Source organism: Pleurotus ostreatus (genome assembly GCF_014466165.1).
Source record: "Pleurotus ostreatus strain PC9 chromosome Unknown scaffold_6, whole genome shotgun sequence".
NCBI classification, from domain to species: Eukaryota; Fungi; Basidiomycota; class Agaricomycetes; order Agaricales; family Pleurotaceae; genus Pleurotus; species Pleurotus ostreatus.
Window position 1 is genome coordinate 2,264,169 of NW_023503161.1, and position 19,984 is coordinate 2,284,152.

At 49.8% G+C, this 19,984-nt stretch overlaps 10 protein-coding genes across 10 annotated transcripts; 5 read left to right on the plus strand and 5 right to left on the minus strand.

The window, feature by feature from the left end:
- Positions 1-73: 73 nt before the first annotated feature.
- PC9H_008928 (uncharacterized protein) lies at positions 74-402 on the plus strand (the record flags this gene model as incomplete). The annotated part of the gene is made up of 2 exons (XM_036778435.1): positions 74-89; positions 143-402. The coding sequence occupies 2 exons, from the start codon at positions 74-76 to the stop codon at positions 400-402; spliced, it is 276 nt and encodes a 91-aa protein (XP_036629863.1).
- Positions 403-930: 528 nt separating this feature from the next.
- On the minus strand, positions 931-1,591 carry ATG11_2 (oligomeric, coiled-coil, peripheral membrane protein; the record flags this gene model as incomplete). Its single annotated transcript, XM_036778436.1, has 3 exons — positions 931-1,108; positions 1,150-1,202; positions 1,244-1,591. 3 exons carry the CDS (start codon positions 1,589-1,591, stop codon positions 931-933), a joined length of 579 nt encoding a protein of 192 aa, XP_036629864.1.
- A 629-nt stretch (positions 1,592-2,220) lies between these two features.
- PC9H_008930 (uncharacterized protein) lies at positions 2,221-3,132 on the minus strand (the record flags this gene model as incomplete). Its single annotated transcript, XM_036778437.1, has 2 exons — positions 2,221-2,287; positions 2,432-3,132. The coding sequence occupies 2 exons, from the start codon at positions 3,130-3,132 to the stop codon at positions 2,221-2,223; spliced, it is 768 nt and encodes a 255-aa protein (XP_036629865.1).
- Positions 3,133-3,448: 316 nt separating this feature from the next.
- On the plus strand, positions 3,449-4,175 carry PC9H_008931 (uncharacterized protein; the record flags this gene model as incomplete). The annotated part of the gene is made up of 4 exons (XM_036778438.1): positions 3,449-3,637; positions 3,684-3,737; positions 3,790-3,866; positions 3,923-4,175. The coding sequence occupies 4 exons, from the start codon at positions 3,449-3,451 to the stop codon at positions 4,173-4,175; spliced, it is 573 nt and encodes a 190-aa protein (XP_036629866.1).
- A 610-nt stretch (positions 4,176-4,785) lies between these two features.
- PC9H_008932 (uncharacterized protein) lies at positions 4,786-7,586 on the minus strand (the record flags this gene model as incomplete). The annotated part of the gene is made up of 8 exons (XM_036778439.1): positions 4,786-4,877; positions 4,967-5,027; positions 5,089-5,456; positions 5,508-5,734; positions 5,787-6,079; positions 6,130-7,227; positions 7,286-7,470; positions 7,535-7,586. The coding sequence occupies 8 exons, from the start codon at positions 7,584-7,586 to the stop codon at positions 4,786-4,788; spliced, it is 2,376 nt and encodes a 791-aa protein (XP_036629867.1).
- A 1,328-nt stretch (positions 7,587-8,914) lies between these two features.
- PC9H_008933 (uncharacterized protein) lies at positions 8,915-10,168 on the minus strand (the record flags this gene model as incomplete). The annotated part of the gene is made up of 4 exons (XM_036778440.1): positions 8,915-9,106; positions 9,161-9,476; positions 9,527-9,981; positions 10,034-10,168. The coding sequence occupies 4 exons, from the start codon at positions 10,166-10,168 to the stop codon at positions 8,915-8,917; spliced, it is 1,098 nt and encodes a 365-aa protein (XP_036629868.1).
- Positions 10,169-11,174: 1,006 nt separating this feature from the next.
- On the plus strand, positions 11,175-12,308 carry PC9H_008934 (uncharacterized protein; the record flags this gene model as incomplete). Its single annotated transcript, XM_036778441.1, has 2 exons — positions 11,175-11,698; positions 11,753-12,308. The coding sequence occupies 2 exons, from the start codon at positions 11,175-11,177 to the stop codon at positions 12,306-12,308; spliced, it is 1,080 nt and encodes a 359-aa protein (XP_036629869.1).
- A 143-nt stretch (positions 12,309-12,451) lies between these two features.
- On the minus strand, positions 12,452-14,482 carry PC9H_008935 (uncharacterized protein; the record flags this gene model as incomplete). The annotated part of the gene is made up of 8 exons (XM_036778442.1): positions 12,452-12,513; positions 12,570-12,711; positions 12,763-13,319; positions 13,372-13,632; positions 13,681-13,974; positions 14,027-14,126; positions 14,177-14,396; positions 14,451-14,482. 8 exons carry the CDS (start codon positions 14,480-14,482, stop codon positions 12,452-12,454), a joined length of 1,668 nt encoding a protein of 555 aa, XP_036629870.1.
- A 598-nt stretch (positions 14,483-15,080) lies between these two features.
- Positions 15,081-16,386, plus strand: PC9H_008936 (uncharacterized protein; the record flags this gene model as incomplete). The annotated part of the gene is made up of 7 exons (XM_036778443.1): positions 15,081-15,341; positions 15,395-15,508; positions 15,567-15,656; positions 15,710-15,838; positions 15,889-16,041; positions 16,093-16,202; positions 16,257-16,386. The coding sequence occupies 7 exons, from the start codon at positions 15,081-15,083 to the stop codon at positions 16,384-16,386; spliced, it is 987 nt and encodes a 328-aa protein (XP_036629871.1).
- A 1,334-nt stretch (positions 16,387-17,720) lies between these two features.
- On the plus strand, positions 17,721-19,050 carry PC9H_008937 (uncharacterized protein; the record flags this gene model as incomplete). Its single annotated transcript, XM_036778444.1, has 5 exons — positions 17,721-17,987; positions 18,034-18,317; positions 18,366-18,425; positions 18,479-18,743; positions 18,799-19,050. 5 exons carry the CDS (start codon positions 17,721-17,723, stop codon positions 19,048-19,050), a joined length of 1,128 nt encoding a protein of 375 aa, XP_036629872.1.
- Positions 19,051-19,984: the final 934 nt, after the last annotated feature.

The window sequence follows — 19,984 nt, forward strand, 5'->3', positions numbered from 1 at the left end:
GAAGCAGCCCCCGCGGCTGTAGCCGAGAACCAAAGCCAAGGGAGTGACCAGGACCAAGATGATAAAGACAAATATGGCAGGCACTAATGGTATGGAAGTTCTTTCCCCCGAGTTTGCGTTCATCTTTAAACCTTGCACGCAGCCCTTTTCCTGTTGTTTATATTTTACGACGAAGGCTCTTCTGATACCGCGATGGGTACGGAAAGTGATAACGATGACGACGACGACGATGACGAGGAGGAGGAGGATGGGGTCATCTTCTTCGCTTGTGTACTATTCGTCGTGTCTTGGGTCTTCATCCGCCTGGCCAGATTCATGACGGCACCAGACGCCGAATTGTTACCAAAACTCACCCTCCGCACCAGCCGTCAGGTAAACACTACTGTTGGAATGTACATCTAGCCGTAGTCACTGCTTGTCTACCGGTGTCCTTTCCTCACAATTTTACTCTCCTTATCTCTCCTTTGCATCATAATGCGATTAATATGATACCATCTAGTCTCCTGAATGCACTTTGGCTTTGTTCCTCCATGTCAGAGTTCTTAGGGCATATAGATCTCGAAGGCAAAGATGGGTACCTCATCGTGACGAGTCGTATTCGCGACGTCGAAGCTTCGGTATACGTCAAGGTTGATTCATCATCCAGACAGCCAATGGCCGGCCCACAGAACCGTTGACTGGCATAAGTGCAACTCCATCTTGCCTCCGCTTGAGGCCCTCCTATTGGCTGTGCGTGCATCGATTCACCTCGCGTGAGCGCCTGTCGGATCTTCTTCAAAGAAGCACTCAAGAAGCACCGAACGTAGAACCAATCAGAGACAAGCTCTCGGGACTGTTGTCTGTGCGACGAGTTGTTCCGAACTTTCCAATCGTTGCTCGAAGCTAATTTGGGAGGTCCTGCCAGCACTGAGGTCTTCACGCAGGAGGCGTTCAACATGGTGTGCTTGCCTCCCGTAAACCAATGGCATCAGTATTGCCCACATCCACGCTTGCCTGCACATCCTTGAGCTGGCGTTCGGTGTCCTCCAGAACGGCCTTCAATTCGTGGAAACGTTGCTCCTGTCCTTCTCGCGTGCAGCTTCCGTATTGCACCTCATCGCTCTCCGACCTAGCACAGATCCAGGCTTCAAGGTCCTCTCCCTCGCCGACCTAGCACAGATCCAGGCTTCAAGGTCCTCTCCCTCGCTCGTGCCTCCTCGAGGCTGGATAAGGTGTTAGCCTGCTCCTCCAGTAGGCTTGCTACCTTGTCCGAATTGCGAGTTTCGAGAGCCTTGACGTCTTCGAATTCTGCCCTGATGCGAAAATCAGGAACTGGGCCGCTCAGAGTCCTCATAGGCAGCGTAGGCAGCGTAGGCATCGTAGGCAGCGTAGGCAGCGTAGGCGACGTAGGCAGCGTAGGCAGCGTAGGCAGCGTAGGCAGCGTAGGCAGCGTAGGCATCGTAGGCAGCGTAGGCAGCGTAGGCATCGTAGGCAGCATAGTTACTCTAGGCAGCGTAGGCAGTGTAGGCAGCGTAGGCATCGTAGGCAGCATAGTTACTCTAAGCACCGTAGGCAGCGTAGGCAGCGTAGGCAGCGTAGGCAGCGTAGGCATCGTAGGCACCATAGTTACTCTAAGCACCGTAGATGGCCCACGCAGTCAGGTGGTCTACGCATTCTGAGCACCAGCCCACACATCCAGGTGTTCTACGCACTTTAAGCATTGTAGGTAGTCTAAGTATTCTGAGAATCGTACGTAGGAGTGATCTAGAGTTCTTGTGATATTCCTAAGATACTGTATGTTGCAGACATCAAACAAGTTTGGCTACGTTGAAAAGTATATGTTATGTGAAAAGTAACTATCATAACCAACTGTTGAAGGCGGGATACCACATATGACGGCGAAAGTCGTAAGAATGCAGGTGGGAGAGAAAGGAAAAAGTAAATTACGCGCAGTGTGTACCTTTATGCCAAATTTTCGCAAGTTGCCGATCCATCCGTAGCGCTGGCCAACACGTTACAACCGCTTTTGGTTGCACATCATGCTGGCCAATCACCCGCGCCGACCATTACAACCGTTTTTGGTTGCAACTTTCGTGGCACGGGCACATTCCGTATATCAGTGTTCGTTCGTTAGCGAGTTCGACGTTCGCGAGCCTTTCTCCTCCTCCCATGTCCGACCGTCGTTAACGTGTCTACCCACGTACGGCTCGGAGAGTCGGTATCATAGGCAATATAAGCGGGTTAGGCATCATAGGCGGCATAGGCATCGTAGCCGGCAGGGGCATTTGAAGCACGACTCAGAGCGTGTCTCATACAAGTGGACAGCAACGAACACAATGATCATGATATCTATGATAATTGCGAGCTATGCTACCAGATCAGTGTAAAACAGGCACACGAACCAATCGCACCCATGGGGCGGGAACACAAGTACTCCAGCTTGCACACTCACTCGTCGTCGTCGTCGTCGCTCAGATTATTCCACTCTTCATCGTCGTCAACGACCGTCCATACCTCAGAGCCCGACAAATCCGAGACGTCCCCATCCGTTCCATTTTCTTCGCTGAACTCCCCATCTGATGACTCCCAATCCGACTCCTCCTCATCCAACGACTGCCCATCCGATGACGCCTCATCCAACGACTCCCCATCTGATGGCCCCTCATATTCTACATCGACGTTTCCCGCTGCGAAGCGGATCTGAAGTTCTCCGCGTGAACTATTCGGTCGCGAAACCTGCGTTTGCCCATCCGTAACCGATCCTTGGTGTCCAGATAGAGGCAAGGTTCCTCCTGAGCGGTAGGTGTTACGTTCTCCGTATGTGCTGGCTGGCCCGACGGGAAAGGCTCCTGGATGCCCAGATGTCGAGCCATAAGAGACAGGAATGGAAGGTCCCTGCTCAATATAACGCTCCCGAGTCAGCGGTTGATGCAGAGGAAGTTGGCGCGCAATAGAACCATCCCGATTCAGGTGACGCAGGCGACGTTGAGTTACGGCCCCTCGAATTGAAGCGACGTTTATACGCGGGTTGACAGGGGGGGAGTAAGATCGTGTGCGTTCGGGTGTAGAGTACCTCGTTCGTTTGGAAGACAAGGCGCTGAGACTGGACATAGGGCTTTTAGGCGGACTGATAGACCGCGCCCGCTTGGACATGGTTAATTATTGCACCCAGTCGCCACTTCAATGTTCCTTATATAGCTTATCATCTCCAGTGGCACTCTTAAAGGTCCGATTGTCGACCTACTGCATTGTGCCTCCCGGATCACTGCGAGTAGAAAGTAAGATGCGCTAGTACGAAGGGCAATCACCTTGCTTTTACGTAGCCTTGAAACACAAGGTCAGTACGGGAGGTCAATAAGGCCCAAGCGAATAATAGACTGAAGCTTTATCATTCACGCCCCCGCGAGGAGTTCTGTACCTCCCGATGGAACCCCCAATCATTGCTTCTTCAGCATCACCCATTTCTGTCATGCGTTTCAACACAACCCGAAGACCACTGAGCCTGATGCCACTCCCAGACACTCTCCTCGACACTCTGGAGGCCAGCGAGCCAGGCCTCAGCATTGACCAAGCTCGTGACGTTGAAGAGGAGTACGTCCTTGTCGCGTCTACGGATACCACTACCAAGTTAGAACAACAAGTATACGAGTTGACTGAAGTACGCTGTGGACCTATAGCATGATTCCTTTGCTAATGGATGACAGGAAAACACGCGTATGGCGGAGCGAATCAGATCCCTTGAGAGTTTAGTGATGCAGGTGTGTCGACTTGGAACTTTCTCAGATGAACTGAGACCATTCATTCTTTGAGGCCAAACTCAAAGTTAGAGAAGCATTCCAAGCACTCGACTGCAGTATATGCCTGACCACAATCAAATGGCCCGTCAGGTGAGTTATCCCCTTGTTATTGTAATTATAGGGAAACTAAATTGTCGATCTGATAGCACTTGCGAGTGTCAGCACTACTTTTGCGATTCTTGCTTGAAGCAGTGGCTACAGTGGCAGAAGGAGAAAAAGATTCCAGAGACATGCCCGTTGTGTCGCAACTGGTTGTTCGAGGATCCGCAGAAGATGGCCGTGCGACCACTGCGAGATATGGTCGAGATTCTCCAGGGCATACGGCTACTTGCACCGGAAAGATCAGGTATCGACCTGGCAACTGTCCTCACCGCTCATGAAGGCCATCAGCTCCCTTGAAGCCGATATTCAATATATCTTGCTACATTTCCGAGTCGCTACCGTCCCACTCCGCTTTGTCAATGCATTTAGCCTTTAACGTATGTACAATGGGTACGGACAGGGAGACAATGCTATGTTGTTGATGGTCACTATATATGAGTGTCGCCGGTAACCATCCATTGAAGGCGGTATTGTTTGCGCCAGAAATGGATGTACCCAGAATGCATCCGCTTTTGGTTGAAACTGACTCGTGCCAAGCGGTGATTGAGTTTGCGCCAGAAATGTATGTACTCAAGATGCATCCACTTTTGGTTGCAATTTGGGGCAGTCGACAGGGAGTCCAGAATTAAGACAGAACTCATGCGCGAGGCTATACACCTTGGTTTGATCATCCCAGGCAGAGCTTGGACTGCTGAGAGTGAGGGAGCCAGCGCCGAAGGCGCGCGTTCAGGGGACTATTATTGGCGACCAGAGATCACTTCGGCGTGTACAGGAGAAAAGGAATAAACATGTATGGAAAAAAACATTTGAGGAAAGTAGACGAGCAGTGACTACGGCTAGATGTACATTCCAATAGTATGGATGGCGCGCATCGCGAGTTCTGGCAACAATTCAGCGTCTGGCCCCATCATGTGACAGTTACCAAGAACAACAGGCAAAATTGGAGTTTGTCCCTGCCGTCCTTGTCCTCGTCCGTGCCGTCATCGTCTGCATCATCAACTTGATTGTTGTGATGATGCTCATTTCCAAGGTACAAGAAACAAGATATATTCAACTGATGCTAGATAGATGGGAAAGCCCAAACCCACTCGCATAACTGCCTATCAATAACCTATCAATATATATAACCTTGCCATTCAGCTTTGCCACCTGATGGACACAATGAGTCCACTGGAAAATATGCATACAGTCCAGATGGCGCTATACACACCATCCTACACTCTGGATGCAGGTCGTAAGCGCATGGGGCGACTACCCCGTAAGACCCGATCCATGTTTCGTGATCGCGAGAATGTTCATCTTGCACCTCGCCGCCGATGATCACAACCCTCGTTCCGATCGGAAAGTCTGAATATTTCGGCGAAAGGTACTTCACAGGGATTCTAGTCGTTGGCTCTCTGGCCGATGAATCAATCTTGACGAGTACCGAAGCTTCGACGTTGTAGATGCGACTCGTCACGACGAGGTACCCGTCTTTGCCTTCGAGCTTTCCTTGCCTAAACACTATTTTGTCGCGAGTCCCACTGATGTGGACTTCAAGCTTCTTGTGCCTCAGTCTTTCATGCAGGATCCAAGCACCTACAAAGATGAGTGAAGGCATGTACTTCTCCAAACAAACAATGTAAATACCACGTTGAAAGGATTGTTCTGGAAGGTTATTCTGTATGGTCTCGTCATAGTGATTGTCCGAGTCTAGGGTGTCAACGGCAAAAGGAACTCGTTCGCGGAGTGCGTGTTCGACGAAGTCACAAGCAAGCTGTTCATCCTCTACGATCGGGGGTGTCGGAGTCCGAGCCTCCGTCGGCTTCGAATCGATCATGTGCAATCGTGCGGCGATCACTATCGGCAAACCAGTGCTGGGTTCATATGTCGGATTAGAGAATTCACTCAACATCTAACCATACGTACGATAATTCACGAAGATGACGTTCCTTGACTTGATAGGTGTAGGAGGAATTGTCGCGAAGCTTGCCCACATTGTATACAAGCCGTCTTTTCCCCCGCTTCGACTCGATGATGGACGAAGAAATGATTCGGCCTGTGGTACCCTTCAAAAATTTGTGGTAGACGATGGCCACCTCCATCCCCGCCAAAGATCGTTGTAACAAAGAACCACCCTTGCTTTCCTCTTCAATGGGCGCAGTTGGCGCAACCGTGCGACATGTTTGGATTGTTTTTAGGTCGTTGTAGTTAACGACGACCTGTATCTTAGCTGTGAGTGATGAGTAATAGCGATATTTCCAAACCGTACCCAGGAATGTAAGAGGGTGATGTCCCCTAAGTGTCTCTCGACCAGATCGTCGACAAACACTCTCGCCGCTTGCCACTGATCTGCTCCTACATAGCCTTGACAACCTTTATATGGGCCACTTTCCACTTCAACGTAATCGCCGACATCTGCGTATTTGATAATCTCCCAGCTTTTGACCCGAACCATTATTTCGGAAGGTTTGACCACCTTCGCGTGAACATGAAATCTGTCCAGATCTTTGACAACCTTTACCTTCACTCCCGCGAAGGGACCTCTGATAACAAGCACGTCTTTTCCTTTCTTGAGTGTCGGACGCAGTAGATCTTCCTTTGCTATCTCGATTCCGAAGGTATCTGCTGCCAAAGTTGTTGGCCTCGCCATCACACCACAGCTTTCCGCTCGCAAATCGTCAGCCCAACCCACAAGACCTTGGTACCTTCCGGATATGATCCTGACGAGGTCGCCATTAGATACTTGGTTTCGCTTGTGGAAAATAGCCTCCTGTCGAACCGGGTCGTATGGGCATCGCTCAAGCGCCTCGATTTCTTGAAATGTAGGGCAAATGTTTCCGCATTGTAAACAGTCGAAGGGAAGTTTTCCTCTCATGAGCCCAAATGCATACATGCGGCCGTCATGCGCAAGCTGGCCGTTCTCTGTGACCAGTTCGGGAATTCTTGCGCTCGGGAATCCATCATATTCGGGTTCATTGCCGACATATTTATACGGAGCCCGAAGTACCAATAGATGAGCCACTTGAGAACATGGTTCGACTTCGACCACGAATGCCATCAGGTTCTCGTACGTATCGTCGCCGTGAATGCGTACGAGTCCTCCCGCATTGGGCTCAGCTGGATTTTCCTGTTTGAAAAGAAGAACCTTCGTCTCCGTATGCGAAAGAGCCTCTTTGATTGTAGCACCGGATTCGGTGCGGAGGACAGCCGGGCTCGATACGACATTGAAGAAATTGTCGATTTCCGCCATGTCAGGACGTGGTAGAACGTAGACCACCCCTTTGACTTTCCGATGCGAGAAGATTCTTGTCCGAGCCTCCAAGTTCTTCAGTACAACTTCTTGAATAACTTCTACCTCTTTCCAAGGCTGAAGATACATCGATGTCAAGATGAAGTACTGGCCACACATCTTGGACGAACTGTACCTTCACCAACACGCGGCAGACGAAAGCTTTTGCTTGTTTCAAATCTTGAAGTAGTTGATAGGTTGTAGCTTCGTCATATGGCGAAAAAAGGTCATTCGGCCATTCCACAGGCTCCTGCTCTCTCATGTCCTCGTGTATTTGGGCGTCGTCGTCATAGTTGAAGTTGATTGCTCGATCTCCAGGCCCTAAGAACTCTGATGTAGAGAGAGCGTGACATTTAAGGCCTTGCTATAACATGAGCCAACTCACCGACTACATATTCATGGTATTCGGTGTGTTCATCTCGTTGTCCAGGTAGCATATTTTTGGTTTGAGTTGTTCTTCTTTCTTCGAGGTGTTCTCATTCTCGTACGGAAAGTCTTGGGAAAGTCGCTTGCGTTGTGCGTGGCTGTGTTATGTATCATGTGCATACTCCCAGAGTCAACAGGGGTAAATATTCAGATAATCAAGGACCATGCTTTATTGTTGGGTTGTCCGATAATTTACATGCTTCACCTCAAGTTTCGTAAATAAAATTGATGCTGCCACTTGCCTGGCCGCAGGTCAGGCTCATTCGGTGCTGGGAGTGCCAACTGGGGCCCCTAATTCTACAAACCATCACATGACTGCAGATGTTTGGCCCAAAAAGGAGATTTGTGAGGGGGGACCTTGCTAAAGCAAGGTAATACAGCATGATCAGTACGTCGGCCAAAGTGTACTCATGAGTTTGGGCCCAAAATGTATGAATTGACTCAATAGCGAAAGTAAACATTGATATGTAATATGTACAATTTGCCGAGGGGGCCTCCCCAAAGTGTACGAAATTTGCCTCAGGCCTCCCCAGATAATCTCAGTATTGCCCGAAACGTATATGAAGCCATCAGAGCTACGGAGCGCGATATGCGAACAAGTATGAACGGGGGTTTTCTTCCGTGATAGTACCATGTCCTTGTTCAGCTTAGCCTGGGAGTCCTGAACGAAGTAGTCAAAGAGCTTTTGATCATCTTGTGGGAGCTCAAGTATATCGCCTCGTGTAACGATTGGACTCGGCAGGCGGTGTAAGAGAGCCATAGACGACAAAAAGTGAACTGCTGGGTGCGAAACGAACCAATGCGCCAGGGGCGCGTCGCCCAACTCGCACAGGGAGTCGCTCGAGCCCTAGAGTTCAACACGATGACCTCAACCCCAGCTAGGCCTCGATCAGCTAACGATCTAAGCCGCTGGCCTTCGACAGACTCTCTGAGCAGGCCCTTCCTGACGCCCGCCGGGGGCACCGAAGCGACCATCATGCGCAGCTGATTTGCAGACACTGATCGTCAATGTTGAGGCTCCAAGTCGACCCCCCTTTGAGCATAGGACCCACCTCCTGCTACATACAAGAGGATAGCAGAAGCCCGATACGAGCCGCGAAGATGTCGCTCATCTTACATTGATTTACGGGCAGCAGGATTCCCGTATTCCCGTATTCAATAGAATGTTTAGACTGCGTAACATAAAGCTTCCGAATAATGGGCGTAGAGCAAGAAGTCGGTACGCAACAGCAGACTCAGACGTATAAGCTATACCGCATGCGGCGAAATTAGGAGTTGTTTTGCGGGGGATACAGGGGCCGGGTTTGGGAGTGTTACTCAGATTGTGAAAGGATGAGAGCTAGGAGCTTGCGTCGTCAGTAGTGACGGTCGTTAACACTTGTTTTGTATGACTGCGAAGATGGTAACGTTTTTGGGGTAATTCCAGTGGCTCGCGAAGGGGTGGATGACAGCGTGCACTGGTTCGACAAGGCCCAGTATCGAGATCGCCAGGTTCGGCCGCAGGGGTCTCTTTTTTCCTTAAAGGTCGTGGCTACGAGGGGTAATAGTCAGTATGCCAATACATAGACAATGAATATGAAGGAACCTTCGGCCGCGGTCCAGTGCAGCGCATGTAACTAGTGGGGTTGAGGTACACTGAGCGGACGATGTCGTCGAGTTCGTCTTCGTCTTCGTCCTCTATTCGCTGCAGGATTGAACCATAGCCAGCACTAGAAATCAGTAAGTCCCATGCTTCTGTAATGCTGCAATGCTTGTCTTGCGCAATTAGCCGGGTAGCAACATAGGGGATGAGATAGAGAGCTCGAAAGGCCTGTAGGCTAAGGGGCGCGAATGCATCAGACATTGGATCAACTAGCTTGAGGACAACAGCTTCAATTATGTGAGCTCCTTTATTGCCGTAGCTATAGGGATACAGTTAGTGAATTGGTCCAGAGGTTAATGCGAGACATACTATCCAGGACGAGCTAATGAAATGATGGAACTCGGCAATTGGGCCATGCCACAACGTGCGATCCCGCTGAGGGTCAACCCCTTCTTGCTGGTATGATTGAGCAGACTTTTCCATATGAAGCAGTCCGTAAGGCGCTCTCGATTCGTTGCTCGCTCTTGGATTGCATCCTGAAATTCGAGAATGCGTATAGGAAGTGCAACGAAGTCGATTTTCGTCGGCAAGCCATGCATATTAAAGTAGCGCAAAGCGGCCTTTTCGGTGTGAACGAGATTGATCGCCTTGCAAAGACTGATCTGGGCGTTCAATCGCTCGTAAGAGGTTGTAACCTCGTCTGAGGGGCTGTCCTCTGACGAGTCATCGTTGAGGTGATACCGGCTCAGAAGGTTCTTGATGCCCGTTGGTAGGGGGAACGGGATCGAGTCGTGACATGTCTCGAGAGGACAAATGAGTCGGCGCTATGTAAATCACGTCAGCGACATCTATGTCTCAGCGAGGATCAAGCAGGACCTCATTGCCAGATGCTACTTGGGCCTCGTATTCTTCTTCGTCAACGTCTTTGGCGTCTTTGTCTTCAGCTTCGTGTGTGTATCCAAAATGTTTGTCCTCTAAGCCCGTGGGGGCTGCGGGACGGTCACTAGACATGCCTGTGACTGGAGGGTGATCCGTATGTGCGAGCGATGTTTACGGGGATACTGACAGATGATGGCATGATCAGCATCCCTCTTATAGTCTGGCGCTCCATAGAAAATGACCGTCTTCAAGCAGTGTACGCATTCTGAGCACCGTAGATGGCCCACGCATTCTAAGCAGACGGCCCACACATTCAAGTGGTCTATGCATTCATGTAGGTCTACGCATTCTGAACATCGTACGCAGCGTACGGAGCTTACGTATCGTAAGCATTCTAAGAATCGCAGATGGCACACGCATTCGGGTGGTCTACGCATTCCAAGCATCGTACACCCTGCGAACATCAAAACAAACGAGTCTACGCCGGAAGATATATATAAGTAGCCATATCGTGACCAACTACTGAAGGGGGAATACCACAAATGACAGCGAACGTTGTAAGGTGGGAGGGAAAGAAGAAAAGTTAACCACGCAGCATGGTGACTTTTATGCCACATTTTCGCAAGTTGCCGATCCGTAGCGCCCAGGGTGACTTGCGTTATAACTGCTTTTGGTTGTATCGTCGACGCCGCCGTTACAGCCGCTTTTGGCTGCAACTTGCGCCGTGTCACGCAGCACCGGCACATCCCGAGAATCGGAGTATGGATAAGCGCGTTCGGCATTTGCTAAGCTTTTCTCCTCCCCCCATGTTCAACCATATGTTCATCCACGTACACCACAAACCTGACATCTTCATGTAGTAAATACTAGTACCCGTTATCGCCTATATTATCTGATCCCAATATGTGCCTCAGCGGTCAAGGAAAGTCAGCGAATGAGAATGAAGTACCGTGCCGTTGCAACATTAACTTGTGCCATGGATTGACCGCCTCGCAAGCTTTATCTGCGTAGCATCTCACCACCTTTAGTGACTCAACCAACATCAAAAAAGTGTCCTTCGTGGGTGGCCTCAGCCTTGACCGCCAGCTTGGGCCCCGGACCACAGTACCCCATATATAAAGGGATTGGATTCTAGACAATGAAGCCACAAGACATGCAACTCGCCTTCCTCACTACTCCCTCCACTGTCGTCTGGTATCGAATCGCCCCGTTACTATATTTCCTTTACGTCGTCCCTTCTTTTGTGATGGGTCACCGTATCATCGTCAATTGCGTTTTTCTGCTTTCTACCGGCTTCACTTTCCTGGCTCTCCTGTCTGGTGTCACACGCTCGCTGTGTTCTTATGCGGGCCTGAAACCAACCTCCTTCTGTGAAGCCATGCTGAGCTCCAGGGAGTTCATCGCACAATTATCAGGCCTTTCGTCGGAGTTAGGGCAATGTGCAGCTCAATTCCAGGCATACTCCACGTTGGCGCCTCCGCTCCTCACTAATTTATCGAATATCTACGTGGAAACTCAAAACGTGGCATTCCTCGTCCATTCAAGCAATATTTCTTCGAGACTTGTTATTGGTCCTTTCCTCACGGAGAACGAAAGGGATATACTTGATCTGTCTCGTTCCCTCTTACAACTGCGTCACCTGGTAGAAGGTGGATCTAATCAGTAAGTTCGGACGATCGTTTAGACATTGACATTAGATCTAATGAGATAATGTAGAATCAGGGATCTTGAAGGCTACGTCATCCGCAGTTCAACGATGGTGGTCAAGTGGCTCGGCCCTGACACCGCTTTCTGCAAAATCGCCAGCCTCGTCATCGCACTCCCGTCATGTTCAAGGAACCCTTCTGCCTCAGTGGTTCTTAGCGATGTGGTGTCAGCATTCAACCGCTTCTCCCGCACCGTAGCCTCTCATTCTGATGCTACCTTGGCGATTCTCAGCCGTTTCGACTCCCGTCTTCTCCACTTGGGCAACCTCGTCAACAAGGAAGCCGGCACACGTCGCCAAACATACGAAGTTACCTTGTCGTCCATATGGTCTACTTTTGGAGGGAATAGGGCGCAATTAGCAAGTATATCGCTAGACCTGGACATTTTACAGCGAGCCCACTCATATGTATTGGCGGTCACCCGCTTCAACTTCGAAACTTTTCAGGCCGTGGAACATGTAAGGCTCCACGCTCAAGATGGGGAAGGACCAATTTCAAGCGCAGAGGAAGTTCATAACACGATAGAAGCTTTGCGGGGCTCCCGAGTTATGCGATTAGAGCTCTGATATGAAGTAGATAAAGAATATATGTACTGGTTGTACGATCGGTGTGTCTATCTTGTCGAAACCTCTCGTCCCCAAGCCAGACAGTGCTTCTTCTTTGTGAAATCATTCAATACATCGGCTGCGGAGACATTGCCGCTGCTTGCTTAACCACGTTGTCCTTGAATCGAAACAATCCCCGAATTGTCCAGCATAAAAAGACGGCACTCTATGGTAAGCCCAATAATCAGTGGCGCTAAACACCATAATGCATCGCCAACATACCAATCGATGTATCTTCACCTGAGGGGTGTTGCGACATCCAACTAGGCACCCGTATCTCACGTTCCTCGTGCAAGCGCATTCCTATAATACCTTCTGCTAGTCCAGGGACATTCGGAAGGTTCTTGCCAAGAGTGTAAGTTCCCTGTTTATACGCCTCATCAGTATCCATATTCAGGAGAAGGAGAGCGCTTACATGACATTTTCCATACCTTTCCCCTGCATGTACCAGGTACCAGACTATTTCTACAATCGATCCCACAGTTACTGTCGATGAACCAATCCCCTTATTGTAAGTGGTAGCTGAAATACTGGTGCCCTCAGGCATGCTTGGGGCAGTATTGCGTAAGGCACCGAAGGCAGGCGCGCCTCCATGGGCATTATCCATAGGCTTGAAGTTGAATGGGATCAGATGCTGCTGTGGCGATCTAAAGTCCATTAATCGACTGGTTGCCAACGGTTCCCGTTGCGAATCGCCAAGAGACGTGTTGTCCCGGTGAGATCTCCGGCCGTTTTCGACGGGGTCAGCTCTCCTCTTGAGAGTCTTCGGCGGATGGAAGCTTCCATGATGGCTGTTGTCGATGTGGGGGGTCACATTAGAGAGAGCGCCCGCCATGGGGTTGCCGCCCATGGGGGGGATACTCCCTTGCAACGCCTGAGGAACAGGAACCACAGTGCGTTGAGGGAATGGTTCCATAGTACGTTGAGGGAAAGGTTCGAGGTAGCGCTGGAACTGGCCGCCATGCGTGTTATCTGAGACTCGAATGAGCCAGGATGAGCGGGGATATATCGACACAGAGCCTACCAATGCCGCGATCCCCTGTAGGCGGATGGATGGCTGCATAATGGTAGGGGTTGACAGTCGGCACAGATTGAGGGAGAGGACCACCCGGCACGGAACCACCGTTTGCGAGGATGGAAGCACCTTGGGGCACTTGGGGGGTCACAGGGCGTTGAGAGGAAGCGCTTGGAGGCTGGGGGATCAGGCCAGTGTCTTTTGGATCCCCGTTGTTGGCGATAGGTTTCATGGTTGTAGAGGGTTTGGGAAAACCCCGGTAACCGCTCTCTAGCGCTCGAATTCAGCCAGGACGACCAAGAATGAGGTAGAGCTCACCAATACGATCATCATGGGGAGGACGGGTGGCCACGTATTGGTAGGGGTTGCCATTCGATTTCGACGGAGATTGAGCACCAAATAAGGGACCGCCGTTTGCGGGGGCAACAGCGCCTTGGGGTACTTGCAGGGGGACAGGAGTCGCGGAGCTTTGAGTGGAGGTGCTTGGGGACTGGAAGATCTGGCCTGCGTCTTGTGTATTTATTTTGTTAGCTGCAGGGTTCATAGACTTCGGCTGTTCATGGATGCGACGGGGAACTTCACCGGCATGAATGTGGTTGCGGTATATGGTGTCTATTGCTTCAAGTAGCAAGGAAGGCCATGAATACGATGTATCTGAGCTTACCCACAAGGTTGCCTGAAAGGCACACGCCATTCGCCCCATTCACTGTGAAGACATACGGCCTACAACACTCGAGGGTTAGATTCGTGATCAAATGCTCGACCTGGGATCAATCCATGAATTCAGTACAAAAATGAATACGGCTGCAAGTACCCTTTCGGGCATGAGCGAGCCCAATACAATCACATTTGTCTTGACCGCTGTGGAATCCTTGCTGGCGTCATTCCACTCAGGGAGTTGCCCAGTTTCCAATGTGACGACCGTCCTATCTGAAGACAATGGAACAGACGAGAAATCCAAGGAGATGTTGGTGATACGTATGCCATGTTGAGGATTTACGTTCACTCGCGAGCTGCCTTCCAGCTTCAGAGCCCTATATGAGAGCCGTGATTTGTCTATTCCCTAGGTTCTTGGGCTTTCTACTCACCAGACAGCCATGATACGGGGATCCAGCGCCATTGATATGAGAGTTGAGAGTACACGTTGAAAGATGAGCACAAAAAATCATTCTGGCGGCTCAGATAATTATAAGTATGGGAGGCTTGCAACAAAGCAAGACGCAATAAGGCTAGTCAAATCTTCAGGTCACATGTACACCGCCAATCATTTCGGCTCTTAGTGGGAGAGTTGGCCGGCTTCTCTTGCCGTGCTCCGGAGCCAACGACGCATTGACTTCAGGCCAAGCGCTGTTTGATCACCGGTCTCCGAGAATCTCCGGCCATTCTTGGGCTCTCTCGGAGAGATCCCAGCGAGCTATTCCAGAGATTCTAATACAGATAACATAGTGACATAGGCGGAGTACTACGGAGAAACTGCAACACCTTCGGCTGCTGCTTTATTACGTGCACGAGTGGCCTTCGCCTTTGCTATCGCTTCCGCTCGTTTGGCTGGCCCAGACTTTCGTAGCTTCGAGGCCGCCTCGCGATGCAACGCACTGCGGTCCTTCCGTTCGCTCGTTTTTGCTTTCACTCATTCTCCATTTTTGCTCCGTTCCTTCCAACTGTCTCCACACTCCTTTCAAAGACTCGGATATTTCAACTTCCTTTGCTGTTCCGCGATGGCAGATGTCGATGATTATTTGAACATGGACTTAACCTCCTCTCCTCCTCGTTCAAATTCACCACCTCGCACTTCCTCACCGCTCGGTTCCAGACCCACCTCACCAACTCCAGCCACTCTTGATCTTCAGGAGCAGCCGATCAATATCACATCTGCTCGCAAGCGCCCAGCTGAGGACAGTTCAGCTTTCGTGGATACTGTCGTGCGATCCTACAAACTACCAAAAACTGAAGCCGATGACCTGTCAGCATTCGCAAGGGTGAGTTTTCTCACTACATTATGCTTTGCAATAATCAAAATTTGTCATGCCAGTACACTCCGATGCAACAGCGCATTGTCCTTGCCGGAAGCCTGCTTAGCTTGCACTCGAAAGTCGCCAAAATTGACCCGCCGGATGCGGTTTTTGTGATTCCGACTCGGCTTGCAGTTTGTTTCAACATCTTTCCTCAAACTTCCTTATTGCTGATGATGAATGGGTTTCTAGAAGAAGTGTGATATCGTTGTATTCCGCACTCTTCTTGATCCTAACCTTTCGGCATATGTCAATGACGACATCCCGGTTAAGAAAGCCTTGGTATGTGCACAATCAACCCTTGCCAGTTATTGCTGACTGGAATGTGTGCTTAGGCTGCTCTCGAAGCGAATCCTGCCTGGGGATTTACCAAGGAAATGAAGAACTGTGAGAATAAGTACCACGCAATTGCGAGCAAGCTGCGTAAGAAGTTTAATGATGGGCGGCATGACATGAAGGGACTGGTGAGCTCCGTGTTTTGCTTATGTTTGCAGCAATTGAATCTTCGTGATAGCTGGTGCCGTCGACTGGACAAGCTGACCCAGAGGATCCGACCAAGCGCGTTCAAGCGATCAACATCGTCGACCTTTGTGATAGCTTGATCGAGCTTAACGAAAGTGCCGTCAAAGCTACCACCGTGGAGCTGTGCGGGCGGGTTGCCTTCTTGGTGTGTTGATTCACTTTGAGGCATTCTGATATTCATATGGTGCATGGACAGCGCCTTGTAGCTTCCCATCCACCATCCGCAGGCACAAATTACTGGAAAATTGTCGATAAAAAGCTCGCCGATGCATGCAAGAAGCATAAATCTGCACGGGCTTTGTCCAAGTGAGGTTTTTTCACAACTATTCTCTGATCTAATTCTTACAACCCTTTGATAAGGTTTTTCGGCAAGATTCTTGAAGACGACATGAAGAAGTATGGAGAAATTAACATTTCCACAGCAGTTCGAGATCGTCAATCCGCTGGTTTAGAATCACACGAACACACTGACGAGGAAGACAATGATTGAGCCGCATCTGCGCTGGTCCCCGCCTGTGTCCCGATTTCTCGTATCCATTGCACGCCGGCGCCACCCCGCCATCCGAAGCCTCACTCTTTACATTCGAAAACTTCTAATTGCACTTGAATATGTCTATTATGAATGCCTCGCCATGTCTATAATGATCTATACAATAAAATAAAGATTAATGTTGATCCCAAACCCTGATTCGTGTCACGGCGTGCAAAGAACCAGAATCCCTGGCCAAGGATGAGATCATAAAGCAAGCCACGGAAGGACGTGGCAATGGTCTATTGATCTCAGTCAGAGATATGACCAACAACTGGCTGAGATTCATAGCCTGAGATTTTGGGGAGAGTCTCGTCAGAGCTCCTACCGATAGCCCTCTCGAGGGCTATCCCATGATGGAGGAAACTGCTCTTCCAGGGATCTCTTCGGGAGACTGGGCGCTCTCATAGCCCATATCTGGCGACTGTTCCACACGGTTCTCACGTGGACATCCCAAATAATTGGCGGTGTAGGAGGAGGAGAAGGGCCCCAAAATGCCGAACGCGCTTATTCATACTCTGATTTTCGGGATGTGCCGGTGCCGCGAAACACGGCGCAAGTTGTAACCAAAGGCGGTTGTAACGAGGGGCGTGGGAAATGACTGACGATGTACAACCAAAAGCGGTTGTAACGAGTGAGCCAAGGGCGCTATGGATCGACCGGCAACTTGCGAAAATGTAGCACAAAAGTCACCACGCTGCGTGGTTCACCTTTCCCCCAATCTGCATCCTTACAACTTTCGCTGTCGGTTTTCCGCCTTCAGTAGTTATTCACGATATAGCTACTTACTTACATATATCTCTCTGCGTAGACTCGCTTGTTTTGATGTTCGCAAAGTGTACGATGCTCGCAGTGCGTATACTGCCTACAATGCTTGGAATGCGTAGACCACCCGAATGCGTGCGCTATCCGCAATGTGTACGATATGTACGATGCCCAGGGTACGTAGACTCCCTTATGATGTTTAGGATGCCTACAAATTCTACACTGTCTACGCTGCCTACTCCCCTTATGATGCCTAGAACGCGTAAGCTGCGTACAGTGCTTAGAATGCGTAGGCTTCGTACGACGCACAAATTGCCTATTGGCTTTATGATACGTACACTCTCTGCGAGCCCTTTGTCACGCACAATGCTGAGCGGACGCGTGCACGAGGTATGCGGACAAAGCAAACCAGTGGCTCCGAAGGAAAAAGCGTAAAGGTATATAAGCAGTCCGATGCGTTGCCTCTTCATTCTTCCCTCCCTTTGATCCATTTACGATTGTAACTTTCGTCAAGGACTAATCTTGCTCTAATGTCCTTGACTTACGCCATCGAGCACAACATCAAGGTTGGGGCAGGGGACCACATTAAATGCTTGGCATTTTCGTCCAAGGATACTCATATTGCGGCTGGCATTGGGTCCTCAGTTTATATTTGGGAGTTGCCCAACGCAAATTTGACTCTAAACAGTCCCATTGGCAGCCCTGTCACGGTTTTGAAGTGGTTCGGCGAGAATCTTTTACTTGCGGGATCTCTTGGCGGAGCTCTCGTCATGTACGAAATGGAAACCAGTAAAAAGGTATGCCACCTTTACGATTTTTCAATAGTAACTCATGTCCTCTCAGCTCGTAAACGTTTCCATCGTAGCTATGCCCGGTAGCACAATAACACATCTTGCATTCTCGCCAAACATGCGTAAATTGGTGGTGGGCGGTGGCCACACGGTAACCGCTTGGGCTCGGCAACGCCCAACGAAGGACAACCTTTGCTTCCAGTGGAAATACCACACTGTACTGCCAGACCCAATTGCGGGTGGCAACCACCTCGAACTGAAGGCCGAGGTGTCTGGGCTCCACTTCCTGGATAACGAGCAAGTGGTCATCTGTTATCGCCAACAATATGGCATTCGGTACGTTCGTGGTTAGTGAAGTTCATTGGTGTTGACTTGGTCTCTCAGTTTATATAATTTCAAAACTGGAAAAGTCAGCCAGTGCGGAATACCCCACGATGCTCCCATGTACGTTAGAGCGTTCCGTATCAAGCTGGCATACCTAACTACATGTCGCTCAGTGACGCCATTTTCATCACTCCAGATGGCTCGCGCGTTATGACTCCCAACCATCAATCAGGCTTCAATGTATACGACATGCAGAGCGGCGGGCATTATCATCACTTTGCTTTACACGCGCAGGAATCCCACTCTCCACTTCCTGGAACCTTCATCCATGCCGGGACTGTCCTTGTCGGAGGCTACAACAATGAAATTGCCATGTGGCACGTAGGCAGCAAGCATCGTCTGCCGTCCGTTGAGGTAAACGGTGCCGAGCTTATTGTTGTAAGTGGTGTGATTACACTCCCTACATAACGTGGCATTGAGTCCGTTCTTCTAGAGCAACCGTGCTGCTGAAATAGGGGACGACGGTGAGACACCCCTCAGGCTTGCAGTTGCTACTACGTCTTCCTTCACAATACTCCGTGCCGAGCAGATAGGTACGGACGCCTCCAGGAGAGTATCTACTTTATCTCTTTTGCTGGAGAACTACACGGACGAACTTGTTCTTGTCGTCATCGTCCTTGGCATTGTCGGCGTTTGTCACTGGCAGAGTGTACGATTGCCTGAACTCTGGTCCTTGAGCGTCTGAACATCTTTTGGGGGACGAGCTGCCGTGGAACAGTCATTTCGAAATTATGTTCTATTACTATTTTCAATAGTATAAATCTTATACTGTCGTCTTGATATAAGACATGCTCTAGGTTCGGCTATGATCCTAGGATACTTAAATGCCTACGCTGCCTATGCTGCCTACGCCGCTGTAAATAGGGGCCCACACTGGGTTGATAGGCATGAAACCGGGAGGCATTCGTGATGTATTTGTACCGGCACATCTTGCTTACAATCTCAATCCGCACAAGGGGAAGGATATTAATATGAGTTAGTGACCTTGTTCCTTTAAACGTATTCGACTCACAGACTTGATAGCATTTGAGCTGGTAGAAATAATATCAGCACGCGGAGATGAGTAGATGAGTACTCCAACTTGACTAATCAGAATCATGTAGTTTAGTGCTGTCATCCACTATGTGTTGTTTTCAATATGGAAGCTGTGCTGTACGTGGTCGAATCTACGCTAATGGTGATCGGACGTGGGAGGAAGAGAAAGGCCTACAAACTGTTGAACTCGCTGATTTGAATTCATATTCAATATTCGGATTGTGCTGAGGTAAGTTGCAACCAAAATTGGTGTGTAGGAATGCGTAAGCACCCATGGAGCGCTGTAGGGATCGGACCGTACATAACTTCCGATACATGGTTTGTCGTACATATTCTATCATTTCGTTTACTTCTTGATTTGGTCCGTTATGAGCTGCGGCCGCATTCATTCTTAGGTATTATCTTACTTACTTACACATGCACATTCTGCATGCCTAGTTACATCTACCTATAGTATAAAGTAAGAAGGAAAGAGGGAACGCAATCCGAACGCCATATAACGATTGGTGCGACCAAAAGCGGTTGTAGCGATTGTTGCGACCAAAAGCGGCTGTAGCAATTGGCGCAACCAAAAGCGGCTGTAG